The 16,821-nt window shown below is 34.0% G+C and overlaps 4 protein-coding genes across 5 annotated transcripts; 2 read left to right on the top strand and 2 right to left on the bottom strand.

The window, feature by feature from the left end:
• Positions 1-2,832: 2,832 nt before the first annotated feature.
• LOC114166140 (protein transport protein Sec61 subunit beta-like) lies at positions 2,833-4,247 on the bottom strand. Of its 2 annotated transcripts, none has more exons than XM_028050810.1 (2): positions 4,168-4,247; positions 2,833-3,244 (listed from the first exon to the last, which is right to left on the bottom strand). In XM_028050810.1, the coding sequence occupies exon 2, from the start codon at positions 3,239-3,241 to the stop codon at positions 2,993-2,995; it is 249 nt and encodes an 82-aa protein (XP_027906611.1). In that variant the 5' UTR covers positions 3,242-3,244; positions 4,168-4,247; the 3' UTR covers positions 2,833-2,992. The 2 variants fall into 2 exon arrangements, with proteins under 2 accessions (XP_027906611.1, XP_027906610.1); XM_028050809.1 differs by having other exon boundaries at positions 4,152-4,237.
• A 2,959-nt stretch (positions 4,248-7,206) lies between these two features.
• Positions 7,207-7,748, top strand: LOC114165715. Its single transcript, XM_028050291.1, has 2 exons — positions 7,207-7,479; positions 7,557-7,748. The coding sequence occupies exons 1-2, from the start codon at positions 7,244-7,246 to the stop codon at positions 7,690-7,692; spliced, it is 372 nt and encodes a 123-aa protein (XP_027906092.1). The 5' UTR covers positions 7,207-7,243; the 3' UTR covers positions 7,693-7,748.
• A 516-nt stretch (positions 7,749-8,264) lies between these two features.
• On the top strand, positions 8,265-9,175 carry LOC114167445. The gene is made up of 3 exons (XM_028052537.1): positions 8,265-8,531; positions 8,620-8,811; positions 8,904-9,175. The coding sequence occupies exons 1-3, from the start codon at positions 8,283-8,285 to the stop codon at positions 9,066-9,068; spliced, it is 606 nt and encodes a 201-aa protein (XP_027908338.1). The 5' UTR covers positions 8,265-8,282; the 3' UTR covers positions 9,069-9,175.
• An 834-nt stretch (positions 9,176-10,009) lies between these two features.
• On the bottom strand, positions 10,010-11,232 carry LOC114165500 (protein MAIN-LIKE 1-like). Its single transcript, XM_028050108.1, has 3 exons — positions 10,945-11,232; positions 10,212-10,868; positions 10,010-10,123 (listed from the first exon to the last, which is right to left on the bottom strand). The coding sequence occupies exons 1-3, from the start codon at positions 11,230-11,232 to the stop codon at positions 10,010-10,012; spliced, it is 1,059 nt and encodes a 352-aa protein (XP_027905909.1).
• Positions 11,233-16,821: the final 5,589 nt, after the last annotated feature.

Consider the following 16,821-nt stretch of genomic DNA (forward strand, 5'->3'; position numbering starts at 1 on the left):
CAACTTATTTAGTTAAAAATACCTTAAATTATGAACTATTTTAGTTCAAATTATAGGAAAATATTTATAAATTGACTATGAGAGTTATGTGCTAACTAAAAATCAAATAAGTGCATATCTTTGTTATATGTTTTTCACATCTTAAAGTTTGTTAAAAAAACAATGTCATTGATCATATTAATCTATTTACATAATGAGGAAAACATGAAGCTAACTTTTTGAACTTTTCAAGTCAAAATACCTTAGGTTATGAACTGTTTTAATTTAAATTACATAAAATTATTTCATAAATCAACTTTCAGAGTTATGTGCTAACTAAAAACAAAATAAGTGCGTACCCAGGTTATATATTTTTCACATCCAAAAGTCCTGTTAAGAAAACAATATCATGGATGATATTAATATGTTTACATAATGAGTAAAATGTGAGGCTTATTTTATCAACTTATTTACTTGAAAATACCTTAGGTTATGAACTATTTTAGTTCAAATTATAGGAAAAAAGTTATAAATTGACTATGAGAGTTATATGCTAACTGAAAACCAAATAATTGCATATATATGTCATGTGTTTTTCACATCTGAAAGTTTGTTAAAAAAAACAATGTCATTGATCATATTAATCTATTTACATAATGAGGGAAACTCGAAGCTTACTTTCTGAACTTTTTGAAGTCAAAATACCTTAAGTTATGAACTATTTTAATTTAAATTACATGAAATTATTCATAAATCAACTTTCAGAGTTATGTCCTAATTGAAAACCAAATAAGTGTTACCCATGTATATTTTTCACATTCAAAAGCCTGTTAAGAAAATGGAGACTTACTTTATCAACTTATTTAAATATCTTTTAACTAAAAGAATAAAAATTATTCATTATTTTACAAAAACTATAATATCTTATTATATTAACCAAAATATCTCATATTTTTAAAGTCCTAAAAAGAAGTGAGATAACACCTTAAAAACAAGATATGTTACCATATTAATAGAAAAACCAATCAATAAAAAATTAAATAAAAAATATAAAAATTCTGAATATAATAAAAATTTAATTAAAAATACGAAGTTTATGAGACTTTTAATTAAATCAAATAAATATTAGATTTTTTTACTGTTTTTGAATTTATTCTTAAACACGATTAAAATTGTAATACTAGGAAAATCCATTCCATGCAAATAAGTCGGAAGATATTGATAATGTTTTAAGTCATCTAAAATCCTAAAGGCCTAAGAATAATTGGAGAGCTTCGGGGTGAGCTTTGATATCCAAAGTTAACACATGAAAAATTGAGTGATCATTCTCGATACATATCTTTCCATCAAAAAAGAGTTGGTAAGATTTGTGATTTTAGCATTTGAAAAAACCTATAAATGCAAATCATAAAAACGAAAGATATTCCAGCCTATAACAGAGCAACATGAACTATCAGTTTCCCTTCCCTGTATGGTTCTCCTTAGCAACATCACTAGGAAGGTCAAGGCCATATGGAATTTTGCCAGAATAGTTGTTCGATCATTCATCTGAACTAATCATACTGCAAAATGGAAAATAAAATTCTTAAGTAAGTTTTCTATAGAAAGTCAAATTGTAAGTTATTGAAATAAATCAACAAGAAAATCAATTGCAAATTCATTAAGTAAATACTGTAGAGAAATTTTGGGCTAACAATAAGGAATAAATAAATCAGGGATTTAACTAATCCCGTTGATAGGTTTCAGTACAGAAGTTGAACCAAATGATGTTCTTTTCAATGTTCTCAATTGCTTGGTCTTATACAAAGTTGTACTCATCTTTGTTTATTGATACAGCACAGGGGACTGGACTTATGCTGAGATTTTTATAGGACAAAAACTTCAACCAAATCATCAAGACTCAAGACAATGAATGGGTTTCTGTCTATTTCTTTTGTAAGTTTCAATTGATACTTAAATTTCTAATAGTCAGTAGAACTAGATAAACAACAAAAACATTCAATGCAATGCCAGACTACCAATACCATACCACTTCCTTAATTTTGGTACCCCTCATAATAAGAGAGAATCAAAGGTAATAAAAACAGCAAAAACAAAATGTTTGGGAACAAGATTAGGCAAAATAATTCTAAAAATCAAGTGTTTTAATAATTGTTTATATATACAACCATCGATTATTATTACAATCGACTATAATCAGAATTAATTTTTCTTCAGATAAATTTACCAAAACAACACGTAATTACTTTTATTAAGGTAGAAGGACAAATCAACTTGAATAGTACATTAAAAAAACATAAGTATGAAAAAGAAAAAAAAAAGTTGCTAATAAATTTGAGAGTAACTCTTTTTTTTTTTCTCACATAAAATTAACTTTCAAACAAATTATAATCACCATCCAGATGTATAAAACCCACTTTTCTATAAGAAAACAGTTTTTTTTTTTTCCTTTTTTGTAAATTTAAACAAATATTCTAAGACACATTTGTTAATTCTCACACAGATTGTTTCAACAAAACACAATTGATGTCCAAAATTTCAAGTTATCCCTGACAAGCTCTAAATAGGAAATAGCAACGCAAGTTGGTTCGTGGGAGATACATGCAGTCAGAAACCAGTCCAAGTAAACGAGTCACACCTTCAGCCTCATGAATTTGAATAAGAGGTCTATAAAATAAAATCAAATCTAGAAATTCTACTGTGCATGGATTTCTTACTAATCAACGGAGAATAAAATGTAAAGTTAACCTGGTTAGAAATCAATCACAGCATACTTTTTAATACTTCAGTTTTCATCTCAGTTAAGCGACTAAGGGAAACTAAAGCACCAACAAGTGCGAAAACAAAACGATATAAGAAAATATTTCTTCTTACTACCAAAGTATTTAAACTGTTTTTACCTTTAAAAATAACAACGGAATGTACCAAAATACAAAAAGCAAGGAAAAGTTGAGACTGTTTCATGAGATTGTTGTATTAAATATCCAAAAAATGGACCTAAATCTTTTCTCTTCTAAGCCTCCCTACGCACAAAATACAGCTTTCCCATCACATGAAGGATAGCAACAAATGCTATAAAGCCAATGCTCATTACAAGAACCACATTTGGGGAGATCTTGAGTCCAGGGGCATCATCAGTGTAAAATTGGAGCATAGTTCCAGCTGCTCCTCCAGAGGCCCCACCCCCGGCTGTTCTTCTTCTCCTCATGTTTGCAGTAGCAGCTGCACTTCCTCTTGGGGGAGCTGTTCCACCTAAAGCCATTTTCTGACACAAAAAGTTTCATACATACATTAGGAATCTTCAATTAAAAACAAAATATAAAACCTAAAAAATCAACTACTACAACTAAATCTTCTCAAAGCTAACTCAGCCGCCCCTCCAGAAAAAATAGAAACTCAAGTTAGTTAGATGTAAGTAAACAAAATCTCAAGTAGTCACAAATCTCAAATGAATGAAAAAGCAAGGTATATCTTATTCAAATTCAAGATTTGACATGTATACGTTTAAGTTTAACAACCATCTCTTCTTCAAATTCATTAATCTATCTTTCACCAAGTAATTCACATAGTAAAAGTTTGCATCAAAGGTCAACATAGATTACTAAGATGAAACAGTAATTCTCATTGAAGAACAACACTAAAAGCAATTATGAACAAGCATCTAAAACTGCGTCTGGCTCTTTCTATTAAGACACTGCATCCAAAACGACATCACTCAATAGTACTAAAACATTAAAATTCCAGATCTGCAAACTCTAATCTTCTCTAGTTCACAAACCTACCCAGATCCCAAAAACAAAAACAATCGAATTTCCCTGATCTATATACCCCTCTGTTACACAATCATAAAACCTAAAACCTGTAAATCATTGTACCACTCTGTTACGGTAAAAGGCAAACAAAATTGGATCTGCAACATCACAATTAACACTAATTACAACAGCAGCAAACGGGATCATTCACGATTCGATTACAAGAACTAAATCAACGCAATTTAACATAAGAAACACTTCAAATCATGGAAATATATACTACATTAACATTTATAAAATTTCAACGACACACAAAAGAAATAATCGAAGCAGAACAGTTGGATGATACAATAATTCAATTTCAAAACCCTAAGATTTAAAGGAAAAAAAACTCAAATCTATTATCACCAATTATAATACATGGGAATAAAGGAACCTTGATATGAATTTCCCGCGAGTGATAGTAGAGGGTGCTGCAGATTTGAGAGAAGAATTCGCCGGAGATATAGAACTACGGTTCTACTGTTTCGGTTTGCAGTAATAAATATATAAAAGCAGAAATTTGACTTTGCTTAGTCCACGTCAAAATAACCAATCACGTTATGCCATGTCATCATATCTTGCTCATTATTCATTTCTTCTCCTAAGAAAATTTCGTTTGGGCCAAGAAAGTGAGCGCAGTAAAGTTGAAATTTGGGCCTATAGAACTGGTTTCGCAATGTGGATTAATTGAGGGGCCTTCTCCCTGCACCCCAAAAGATTCTTCTGTACCCCCCAAAATTACTCTTATACCCTTATTAATTAACAGTGAGAGAATGGGTGAAAGTCCGTTGGACGCAATAAATTTCATTTACTGCGTCACCAACTCCTGCACCCCCAAACGTTATTTGTTCGGCTCCGTTTCTTTTCTTCTCCACTCGACATTCATTTAAAAAATTTTCTCTCTGTGTTGGTGGTCCCTAAAATTTTTAATTTCTGTCTCATTCCTTCATTCTCTGTGGTTCTGGTTCGTGGTCCCTGGTTTGTATCAGTTTCCTTTATTCTTTTTTAAGGAATGTTATTTATTGTCTCACTCACTCGTGGTCCCTGGTTTGTTGTGATCGAAGGTTGAAGGAAGGTGGTTGTAAGGAACTCTGTTATCTTCTCTGTAAGTGGTAGTTTCCATCAGGTTAGCCTTTAAACTTTTTATTTTTCTGTTTGCTTGTGAAATACAAAAGCCGTTTGATAAAAAAATCATAATGTATGCGAAATGGAATACAGAATCCGTTTCAGAGTATTGTGAAACGGATTCTGTATTCCGTTTCATAAAAAAATTTGCAAATTTTTTTGAAACGGAATACAGAATCCGTTTCAGAGTATTATGAAACGGATTCTGTATTCCGTTTCAAAGAAAAATTTGCAAATTTTTTTGAAACGGAATACAGATTCCGTTTCATAATACTCTGAAACGGATTCTGTAATCCGTTTCATAAAAATATTTGCAAATTTTTTTTATGAAACGGAATACAGAATCCGTTTCATAATACTCTGAAACGGATTCTGTATTCCGTTTCACATGCATTTTGAATTTTGCATGGTAAAATTACACCCCACCCCATTAATTTGAAATATTCTGATGTTCGTAGCTGGTTCTGGGATGCTCTAAGTTGTTAATTTAATAAAGATGTTCTTTTTCTCTGCGAAGAGGAATCCTTTTCACAATTTTTGAAATGGAAAGTGTATGCCGTTTCCGAATCCCTTTCACAAATATATGAAATGGAAACTGTATGCCGTTTCTGATATATTTTGTTTTTTTCTTACACCCATTCATTAAAAAATTACACCCTCACCTCGTTCTTTTAAACCTTAGTTGTAAATAAATTTTGCATGATAAGATTGGTGGCATGCATGTACGTGTTATCCTCGTCTTAAAAATAGAGTTGAAATCCATATTTGCATGGTTGTTTTGTGCGACTGTAGGAAACACTCAAACATCAAAAAACCAAATTTTTTTTTTCCAAAAGGATTACATAATCCGTTTCTGAAAGATGTGAGATGGAATTTGTAACCCGTTGCCTGTAGTTTTATGTCAAACGGGTTGTGGGAGCCGTTTCAAATGTTTGTGAAACGGAATAGGTATTCCGTTTGATACTTGGATTTTGTGTGTTTGTATTGAATGTTGATACGTCTATGTTGTGTTATTGGTGAATTTTTAATGTGAGTGAATTTATACTGTGTGAGGGGTGAATTTTCTAACCTAAATAATGCAATCAGTTATAAATATCAGCAATCAGTTTTCCAATTTTGATACGTGTTGCATTCACTGGTTTTCTTATGTGATTCGTCTTACATTCTTTATGCATTTTTTTTAATTGCATTATTTTTTAATATTCTGATGTGAGTAATTTACGTATTAAAATACTTTATTTTTATTATAGTTCATCATGAAAGATCATGAATTTAGTTATTTGAGTTTTTTGGATTCTCAAGCGGATTCTCAACTAAATTGTAGTCTCATGTCGGACTTTTCTGATTTTGTTCATGATATCTGCGAACTAGATTATACATCTCATTTTACAACCGATGATATTTTCCCAACACGTGAAGATTTGATTAAGTGGGTTAGAGGGGTTGCTTATAATCTTGGATTTGTTGTCATTATTCTAAGATCAGATAAATATAATGGACAACCAGGAAGAAAGACCCATGTATTATTAGGTTGTGAAAGAGGTGGAAAATATAGAAAATACAAGTCTGATGCAGAACCGAGTTTATCTGGGACAAGAAAATGTGATTGTCCATTTAGATTGAGAGGGAGACCCATCTCTCAAGGGGAGGGATGGGTGTTGAACGTAAAATATGGTTACCATAATCACAATGTCTCATCTACTCTAGTTGGTCACCCCTATGCTGGTAGGTTGAAGTCTACTGAACAGTCATTGCTTGTTGATATGATTAAAAGTCAAGTCAAACCTTCAAATATACTTCTCACCCTGAAAGAAAAAGATGAGTGTAATGTTACAACCCTTAAGCAAGTGTATAATGCAAGATATAGGTACAAACGTTCAATAAGAGGTTCTAGAACTGAGTTACAACAGTTAATGTTGATGTTGGAACGTGATCACTACATCCATTTTAGTAGATGTCTTGATGAATCTGATGTGGTAAGCGATTTGTTCTAGACCCATCCTGATGCTGTGAAGTTGTAAAATTCATTCAACATTGTGTTCTTAATGGATAGTACCTATAAAACCAACAAATATCGGTTGCCATTACTTGAGATTGTTGGTGTGACCTCAACAGGATTAACTTTCTCGGCCGCTTTTGCATTTTTATCTAGTGAAAAGCAAAATAATTTCATTTGGGCTCTTGAAAGGCTAAGAGGTCTATTTATGACGTCCGAGGGTGGTCCACAAGTCATTGTAACTGATAGGGATCTTGCTCTAATGAATGTTGTCGGCATGGTGTTCCCTCAGTGTTATCATCTTCTATGTCGTTTCCACATTCAAAAAAATGTGCAGGCAAAGTGCAAAATGTTAGTAAATTCTGTTGACGCATGGGATGTTGTACTTCAAGCCTGGGAGAATGTCATGGACTGTGAAGATGAATTAAAGTTTAAGGAGTGTGTTCATCGTCTTCAGGTTGTTTGCCAGCCGTGGCCTGTATTCTTTGAATATGTTAACGACTCGTGGATCATTCCTTATAAGAAATTCTTTGTGAAGGCATGGACGAACAAAGTTATGCATTTGGGGAATACAACATCAAACAGGTATGTTTGTATTTTGCTATTAATTAATTTTTTTTTTATTAATGGTTTATATGATTTCCTTGTATAAATTGTACTAGGGTTGAGTCTGCTCACTGGAGTCTGAAGAAAGTTCTTGGAAGTAGTAGGGAGACCTTTGTTCGTGTTAGGATGGAATTCACAACGTTATTATCTTGCAACACAACGAAATTAAGGCGTCTTTTGAAAGAAGTATAAATCTGATCAGTGACTCTTACAAGGCATTGAGTTATAGAAGATTAGTGGGGAATATTTCTAGATGTGCCTTAGAACTCCTTGCTCCAGAATTGGAAAGAGTAAAGAAGATTGGATTCGATAGTAGTCGTTGTGGCTGCATTCTCAGACAAACTTATGGTCTACCATGTGCGTGTGAATTAGCACGATATGATCCTGGGATTATTCCTCTCCAAGAAATTCATGTCATGTGGACTAGGTTGAGCTTCTCCAATGTCTCGTCTTCACAATCTGAAGGGCAATTATCTATTCAGAGGGAGGTTGATCTACTGCTTAATCTTTTCAAAGAAGTTGATATTGCAGGAAAAGTGACCATAAAACATAAATTACTTGACATAGTTAGCCCTTCCATGACATCGATGTTACCACCACCGACTAAAGTTAAGACGAAAGGTGCAGCTAAGAGTCATAGATCAAAGAAGTCAACCAAACGTGATCCCTCCTATTTTGAGCATGTGGACGCCTTCATAGAGTCCTCAAGACAAGACACATTTGTTGCAAAAACAGAAAACAAGGTGAAGAGCAAACGTGTTATTGAAGAGAAAGTAATACCCATGCTAGAACAGTTCAATCCTGTTTTTCATCCATATATACTGGATGTTGTCGATGTTGTGGCGGACGGTCATTGTGGATATAGATGCATTGCTGCATTGTTGGGTATGGGTGAGGAGTCGTGGCCTCTAATCAGACATGATCTATACAAAGAACTTAGCCAATGGCGAGATGAATATGCAACGTTAGTTGGAGGCTATGATCGTCTAGAAGAACTGAGAAAGTCTTTGCTAGTTCAATCACCATCAGGGGTATAACTTCTATACACCACTGTTGAAATTTATGTATTACAAGTTTTTTATGATTTTATTTTATTATAATCTAATTAATTATATACAGGCTAATCGAGACAAGTGGATGACTATACCAGACATGGGGTATGCGATTGCTAATCGGTATAATGTAATCCTCGTGTGCTTGTCATCAGTTCAGAATTTGACTATATTCCCACTTCGTACATCCCCACCTACTTCGCAAAGTCAACATCGACTAATTTGTATCGGACATGTTTACAATTCTCATTTTGTTCAGGTATATATGTTTATATATATATATATATATATATATATATATTATTTTTATAAATAACTTTATTTCTCTATTGTCTAATTGCGTATTTACAGGTTCGTCTACAAGAAGGCTGTCCATTACCGACAGTGGATATCATATCATCTAGCAATTGTTACCCAAAGGCAAAAGGGTGGGCATCATTTTATAGAGATAGGATGCAAGCATTCCTAGATTTACACATAGTGGATCGTAGTTATGTAGATCTCATGGAAGACTGATATTTGTTGATTGTATTTAAGTATTTCACTGTTGTAGTTTGTAATTATTTTACCAATATATAAAATTCTAACTCCTTTGGCCAAGGGACGGATATATTTTGGCCTCATTGCTAACATTAAATAACTTAATATAAAATACCATATATAGATGAAATATCTTAACATAAAATCCAATACAAATGTCAACTCTAACATCAAATACAAATAAATCGACTATCCAGACGTAGATGGTCGTCGACCTCGAACTCTACGTCCTCCTCTAGTCTCTTCCTCTTCAAGTCCATCTTGAGCCATCTGCAATAACTCATGAGTGCGATCCCAGGCAACAATGCCCTCAGTAACATCTCTACAGTCTATCATCCGCTGAAGACCACCTACAATGCGTTTCACGAGACCCTGTCATAATAACAAGTTAATGTCAAATATTAATAGTTACTAATACTATTAACAACTAAATGTGTGACATACCAATAAACCACTGGAAGATGATGACGGTGACGTCCTCTGAACTGTTATGTCATCTGGCAAATTCCGACGAAGTCGGGGCACAAGCACAAGGCTAGGTCGGTCGGCCTCAGCTCCACGTAAAATATATGGATGGGAGACTCTCCTAAACCACTGCAAATATCCATCCGAACATGAAAAGGGAGCTGGTGCTTGGACCACTTGATGTACAACAAACTGCTCGTGCTTTTTCCACCGATCATCAATAGCCTTAAAGTCCATCATGGGAACCGAACTAGGCGGTCGTGGAATAGGCTGGATGAAGCCAAATTGTCGCAACACACGCTCAGGCAAATGACGTTGTACGACGGTCCCAACCCTCAGGAAGCCAGAAAACATGCTATGTGTTACCAGTTGTCGTGCAGCTCTATGTGCTACATATGGGTTCCAAATCATCCCATCATATGTCAAGCCATCCAACTGGACTCTAACATCAGCTATAGCGGAAATGGCGCGTCCAGTGACATAACGTAGAGCACGGGGTTCGGTCTCCACATATGTATCCCGTACTTGCTTCCTTCCCAATGTAGGGAAGTGCTCGTATATCCAAGCTTGTATCAAATAATATTTCATTTAACCATTATCATATAAAACTAAAAACAAGTGAAATAAAGAATAAAATGTTATATAAATGGGTACCTGTAGAAGAGGTAGATATCCAGCTAATTGCTTTGTATTTGCAAAGCTGGCATCTCCTAGCTGCTCATATAAGTGGACAAGAGCAGCAACTCCCCAACCATATGTACGACATGTGGAAAGATCTCTAAATAGCTCGAGATAATGTGTACGAACATAGGTGGCGCTTTTGTTAGCAAATATCGTGCACCCTACAAGGTGCAAAAGATATGCACGTGCAGCAAACTCCCATAGCTCGTTTTCACAACAGCTATGATACAAGTCTCTCAACCAGCTCAGTCGGACCTGTGCACCCCAACTTTGATTCAGCTCCACACATGCCATGGCCCGGTCAACACCAAGAAGTGTCGTCAAAATCTGAACAGAATCTTCATATTCCAGATTTTCAGTGGAGCAAAAGTTTCCACTGATGGAAAGATGGAGAAGTGACGATACGTCATCCAAAGTGATGGTCATCTCCCCAATGGGTAAATGAAAAGTATTAGTCTCGGGATGCCATCTCTCCACGAAACCCAATACTAACCCAAGATCGATATATTCATATAAAATATCGCACAGAGGCGATAATCCAGAAGCTAACACAAAAGGTGCAACAGAAGGATGAGGACGTCCTAATTTCTTCACCATTTTAATATGAGAGACCACTTTCACAACTCGATCCTACCAGAAGAAACAAAAAAGACTAAAAATACTTACCAACAATAAAATTAAACCTATATAAAAACTTCTTACTGACCTGACCATCCCATATCATGCGTGCAACATGATCCTGGTACCGGGTCAATAAAGATGTATCATATGGACCCCCAGGAAATCCTCCACCATCGTTATCAATGCCGTGCTCGTCCTCCTGAGGAACTTCAGAAACCTCATTCTCAACAATATCATCCTCAACCACATTACCCTCATGCTGACCCCTTCTACGAGCCGAAGCTGTGGGTCTATTCCGTGCACCACCCTGTCTAGAACTCTCTGGTGCATCATTTGAACCGCGTCTACCTAAATTTCCTCGTGTTCTAACCATATCTGTAATTCAAAGTTTGAAACATTAGAATCCAATATAAATTTCCTGGAAAAATAACTAAATGAAATAAACAACATGATTTTAAATTCCGTTACCAAATGCAATTTCTGTCTAATAATAGGAAACGTAAATTATTGATGCTCATGAAGGCAATTTCCTCTACTGGTTTGTAAATTTTACATGCTAGACTTGGAAGACATGTTTGTTGGATTTAATGCTTAAATTGGTGACGGACCAGTTTAAAGTTAATCATATAGTAGTTCTTAGTACCAACCATGAATCAGCTCATTTTAATCTGAGCTACTGTGTGTTCTCTTTTTTAAACCTCTCTAACCATTATTTCTTTTTCCATTTCACACACACATAATCTCCAAAGACTAAGCCTTTAATTACATTCAACAAGTAACTGGTAAAACGGATTTCACGAAAAAAACACCAAAAAAAACACAAAACGGATACTAAAATCCGTTTCACCAAAATTTGAAAAAAAAAAACAAAAAACGGAATGCGTATTCCGTTTCATACGCATCCGACACGGCATTCAAAAGCCGTTTCAATAAAATTGAAAAAAAAATTAAATGAAACGGAATGTGTATTCCGTTTCATACACTCCCCACAACGGCTTTCAAAAGCCGTTTCAGTTAAATTTAAAAAAAAAAACCCAAACGGAATGTGTATTCCATTTCTCACTTCCCACACGGCTTACAAAAGCCGTTTCAGAAAAATTTGAAAAAAAAAAGGCGAAACGGAATGTGTATTCCGTTTCTCACTTCCCACACGACTTACAAAAGCCGTTTCAGAAAAATTTGAAAAAAAAAAAGGCGAAACGGAATGTGTATTCCGTTTCTCACTTCACACACGGCTTACAAAAGCCGTTTCACAAAACAAATGAAAAAAAAAATGCAGAAACGGAATGTGTATTCCGTTTCTGATTTCCCACACGGCTTACAAATGCCGTTTCACAAAGAATTCAAAAAAAAAAAAACAAACCAAGTATGTTCCCTTTCACCATTGTGGAACTGCACTCCTAAAACTAAATGAAGAGGCAAAAATCAATTAAAATAAACAGACAACATTCCTGAAATTAATTATAAATTTCAAAACATTACTTGGAGAAGATGCGGGTGCGTCTGTGGTGTTGCAGAAGACGAGAAAAGGGAGGCAGCAGAGATGGATGAAGACTGTGTTGTGCACGGTGGAGAGAAGAACTGTGTGGTGGAGGTGGAGGATGTGTGCGACCAACGTGGGAGAAGACCAAATGGGAGAAAACGAACAGTGTGTGGAGGCTGGGAGAAGAGGACGAACAGTGTGTGGAGGCTTGCGGGAGCAGAGGACAAAAGAGAGGAGTTAGGTCAAAGATTCCTGATCATGGGTGTGGGAATCAGATTCTCTTTTTATTGGAGTTTGTTTTGGGGGTGCAGTGGTGTAGGGGTATGGGGTTTTTTAGGGGGTGCAGCGTCAGGGGTATGGGGGTGCAGGGGTATGGGGTAAAAAACACACAGTAAATGTTATATTTAACCATGGGCAGTTATGGAAATTAAATTGATTTTGGGGGTACAGACGAGATTCTTGGAGGTGTAGGGAGAAGCCCCCTTAATTGAGGCCATTCCTTCTACACCTCCACAATTTTGACCTGTAGCACCATAAATTATTTTGGATTTTATAATTTGAAATGTAATTTTTTATACCCTAGATTATATATTATAGAATAAAAACTTGTATTTATATTATAAATTAATAAAAAAATACATTCTAAATTAGATATTTTAAAATACAATTTTTTTTATTTTAAACTATGCTATCTATATAAAAATTTGTGAAGGTGCAAGAAGATATGTATGTAGCTACAAAAAAAGTTACTCTTATTGCATTATAGAAGTCTTCCAACCTATTGAACTACAATTTTTTGAAGGATAATGATAAAATGCCTCACTTATTTGACCCAATTTTTACTCGTCTACGTGGCATGAGTTATTTTATATTTTTTAAATATGAAAAGAGAAGTAATGCGTGAAAAAAGCGAGAGTGAACGTTGCGGTTTAGGAAAAAGCGAGAGTGCGATTTTGGGAAAGAAAAATAGAGGTGGGCTTTGTGGCTGTCGATCGCTGCTAATCGCTGGGAGCAGCTTCCTCGACAATTGGAAGCCCTAATTTTGGTGTTCTTCTTCTCCAAATCAAAGGCCAATTTGGTATGTTTTACTTCCCCGGTTGCAATCCCGTATTTTTGTGTTGTTTTTTCCCAAATAAAACCCTATTGTCGTATGTTCTTGTTCCACGATTGAAACCCTATTTTTCACTCATGGCTGGATGGACATTCGAAGAGATTATCACATTTTCGGTGATCGTCATGTCCAGTTCCGCTACATTGGGAACAATCGTTTTGAGATCACCGTGTTTCCAGGGACATGTACTGAACTTAGCATGTAGAGGTATTTGTGCCATGCCGCCACTGAGTTTCATGACACAATCTTTTGTGTGAGGTTGACCAAATATCAAAGTCGAGGGTCTCATCCGGTATATGTCAAGTTTTTTATTTTCATTAAGCACATGTTAACCTCACATTAATTGGGATACTGCGTCTACAATGAGTACATTCATTTCCTGCGTCTACCTCATTCTAACTATACCTATCTACAATTATCTCAAAAATCCTGTTATTGCATTCCATCAAAGCTCAAATTCATAATCTTAGTCTCCAAAACAATACAGTCACAAAATTATATTGTATGCAAAACCACAAACTTCTACATTTACAACAGCTATTTCTTCATAAGCAGATCGTAGTGCTGAATAACTTCATCGCGGTGGACATTATCTTCATGTAAAACCCAATCACAAACGAATTTCTGCCTAATTAATTGCAACTCCTCCTAAAAAGAACATGAAGATAATGTTACCAAATGTAATCTTCAAAGAACCACTATAAACAATAAAACATATTATATAGGTAAACTTACAGTAGTGTAGTCAGGTAGGGCTTTGCCATCAAATTTGCTTACACCATCCCACATCTCTATAAATTTCAATACCAGGACCCCACAATCATGACTGCAAAATGAAATAAGCAAAAAAATAAATTTTAACCACATACACAATCTTCAACCACATCCGCAAATTAAACAATAACTTCAAGTGAAGAAAAATCATTCTACAATGGAATCAAAGCCATACATTCAACCAATAACCATTTCGGAACTAACCGCCTTCAAACAGGGGTTTTGGACGATAACCTAGTGGACAAATGTTCCTTGTGTGAATGGCCTTTAATGAACCAAGAACTACGCCACTAAGAGTGCGCCCAAGCAATGCACCGAACGATACCCACCAGTTTCTGGCGGACCCACCACATCCAACAACCCAAACCACTCTCGAGAAGTCCGTTGTCCGCTTCGACTGCTACCCACAACAACAACCTTTATAGAAGAATAGCCTTTTGGGGAAGAAAAAACTCTTGGGGAAGAAATACCTCTGTGTTTGTGTAACCTGATCGAAGAAGAACGTTGCGGGGAAGGAGAAGGACGAGGGAAAATCGAACTAACGCACTATATTTTTTTAAAATGTTTCCCCAATTCAGCGCGCGTGCACATGACGCAAAAATACCTGGGACGCTGCCTCCAATTACCGTATGATTTAAAAATAATAAAATAACTCATGCCACGTAGGCGGGTAAAAATTGGGTCAAATAAGTGAGGCATTTTATCATTATCTTTTTTGAAAGACACTTTGACGTTGATGCTATAATAGTAAAACGTATATTTTGAAATTTTTTAAACTATTTCATAAAATGTAATTTTTTTATTTTACGTTATATTAAAAATAACATTTCAAACATTTTATTCTCTTATAACTCTTTTGGAATGTATTTTTGTGAACACTTTTTTTTTTCTTAATATTCTGAAAAATACTTTCTAAAAAATAGAATAAAAAGAATGTTTAAAAAGTTGTTTCTGAAATACTTTTTTTTTTATGTTCAAGTTTTTAGTTGGATTTTCTAAAATATTAAAAAATTAAGAAGATGTTTCATGAAGTAAAGAAACAAAAAAAAAGTGTTTTAAAAATACTTTTCAAAATATTAAAAATTAAAATAGTGTTCTAAAACAAAATTTTTTAAATTGTAATGGCAATTCTAGAATTGAAAAGATTTACAAATGAAAAGAAAAAAAAATAGTTTACCTGATCTTTTGATTCTTCATTTTTCTTATGGGATGGTAGCATGTAGTTGAAAAGGGGAAAAATATAAGATAAATAATAGGGATTTTTAAAACGATTAAGGTGGAATAAAAGTAATGGGATTTATACATATACATACACAGTGCATACATGATTCTTTTATAATAATTTTTTTTGAAATAAACAAAAAGTCAGGAAAAATTAAAAGGAATATGAGCTCAAATTTAGCTTCAACTATCTAGGAATCAAGAAAAGAAATAATTGTATTAATTACTGACAAATTATATTCGTATCTCTTTATATATAAAGGTAGATAATGGTTATAGATTATAATACACGGATATGATGATATGTGTATAAGATCCAACACGTATCTATTATACCAATATGTTTACTTTGAAATTAATAAAATACAATATGTGATATATGTATAATATGAATAAATATATTATTGTTATTGTGTGAATTCAAATTAAAACCATGTGTAATAAAGTTGTCAAAATAAAAAATTCTATATTATTGTCATTATAAAACTAATATTGCTTTATAGATTATGATACTTCAACTATAAGTATCTATAAAAGTATCGAATATGGATACGTCATCCAAATTGAAGTATTAACAATAACTCTCATCATAAAAAAAGGTAAAGAAACAAAGGGACAGAGAAAGAAAAGAATAAAAACAAGGTAAGATGATTAGAGAAGATGATTAGAATTACAGAGCATATAGCTTTTCAAAAGAAGAGTTCTAATACCATAATAATGACTTTCCTCATGGTAAGAGGAAGATAAAGAGGAAAGAAAAGAATGTAGCAGCAAGGATAGAAAAGAAAGAACGTAGACAAAGAAAACAAACAGAGAAAGAAGACAAATATTATTTGTGAAAGGATTATTGTGTTATAGAAAAGAAGGTGAAAGACACAAAAAAGGGAACAACTAAAACGGAAAAGGCGCAAGAGTATGTTAACAACAGTCAATCAGTTGAGAAACGAATAAGTACAATGAATACGCTCAAACATTCTAAAACTACACTCCAATTTCCTAGAACCACACAGTTGGCTAGAGTTGATGAAGTATCATTGTATCATATATTTTAGATAAAAAAAAAAAAAACAAAATATGTTAACTAAGAAGATTATGTGTGTGTTTTAATTACCGTCTGAATACCCCAAAAGTCAATTGAAAAGTATTAAAAGTCAGCCCCACTTGTTTGATAATTGTTGTTTTACGTTTCATTGAATATTAAAGTATTAAAGATGTTCAAAATGTGGTTGCATTCAAAGCAACACTTTTGATACTTTTCCATTAGATTAAATTTATCTTCCATTCAACCAAACTTAATTTTTTCAATAGTAATTTAAATACACACTATAACTATACTATATCTTATTTGGGAACTACGAAGACAATATTGTCCT

The sequence above is a fragment of the Vigna unguiculata genome, chromosome 10 (assembly GCF_004118075.2).
Source record: "Vigna unguiculata cultivar IT97K-499-35 chromosome 10, ASM411807v1, whole genome shotgun sequence".
NCBI lineage: Eukaryota > Viridiplantae > Streptophyta > Magnoliopsida > Fabales > Fabaceae > Vigna > Vigna unguiculata.

What these genes read in the sequence shown, in the direction of transcription:
- LOC114166140 (XM_028050810.1), bottom strand. Translation starts at nt 3,241, where the DNA reads ATGGCTTTAGGTGGAACAGCTCCCCCAAGAGGAAGTGCAGCTGCTACT.
- LOC114165715 (XM_028050291.1), top strand. Translation starts at nt 7,244, where the DNA reads ATGTTAGTAAATTCTGTTGACGCATGGGATGTTGTACTTCAAGCCTGG. An exon ending in GGGAATACAACATCAAACAG is followed by an intron (nt 7,480 to 7,556) that starts GTATGTTTGTAT and finishes AAATTGTACTAG; the next exon opens with GGTTGAGTCTGCTCACTGGA.
- LOC114167445 (XM_028052537.1), top strand. Translation starts at nt 8,283, where the DNA reads ATGCTAGAACAGTTCAATCCTGTTTTTCATCCATATATACTGGATGTT. An exon ending in TAGTTCAATCACCATCAGGG is followed by an intron (nt 8,532 to 8,619) that starts GTATAACTTCTA and finishes AATTATATACAG; the next exon opens with GCTAATCGAGACAAGTGGAT. An exon ending in ACAATTCTCATTTTGTTCAG is followed by an intron (nt 8,812 to 8,903) that starts GTATATATGTTT and finishes GCGTATTTACAG; the next exon opens with GTTCGTCTACAAGAAGGCTG.
- LOC114165500 (XM_028050108.1), bottom strand. Translation starts at nt 11,232, where the DNA reads ATGGTTAGAACACGAGGAAATTTAGGTAGACGCGGTTCAAATGATGCA. An exon ending in GCATGATATGGGATGGTCAG is followed by an intron (nt 10,869 to 10,944) that starts GTCAGTAAGAAG and finishes TTCTTCTGGTAG; the next exon opens with GATCGAGTTGTGAAAGTGGT. An exon ending in GATATCTACCTCTTCTACAG is followed by an intron (nt 10,124 to 10,211) that starts GTACCCATTTAT and finishes ATTTGATACAAG; the next exon opens with CTTGGATATACGAGCACTTC.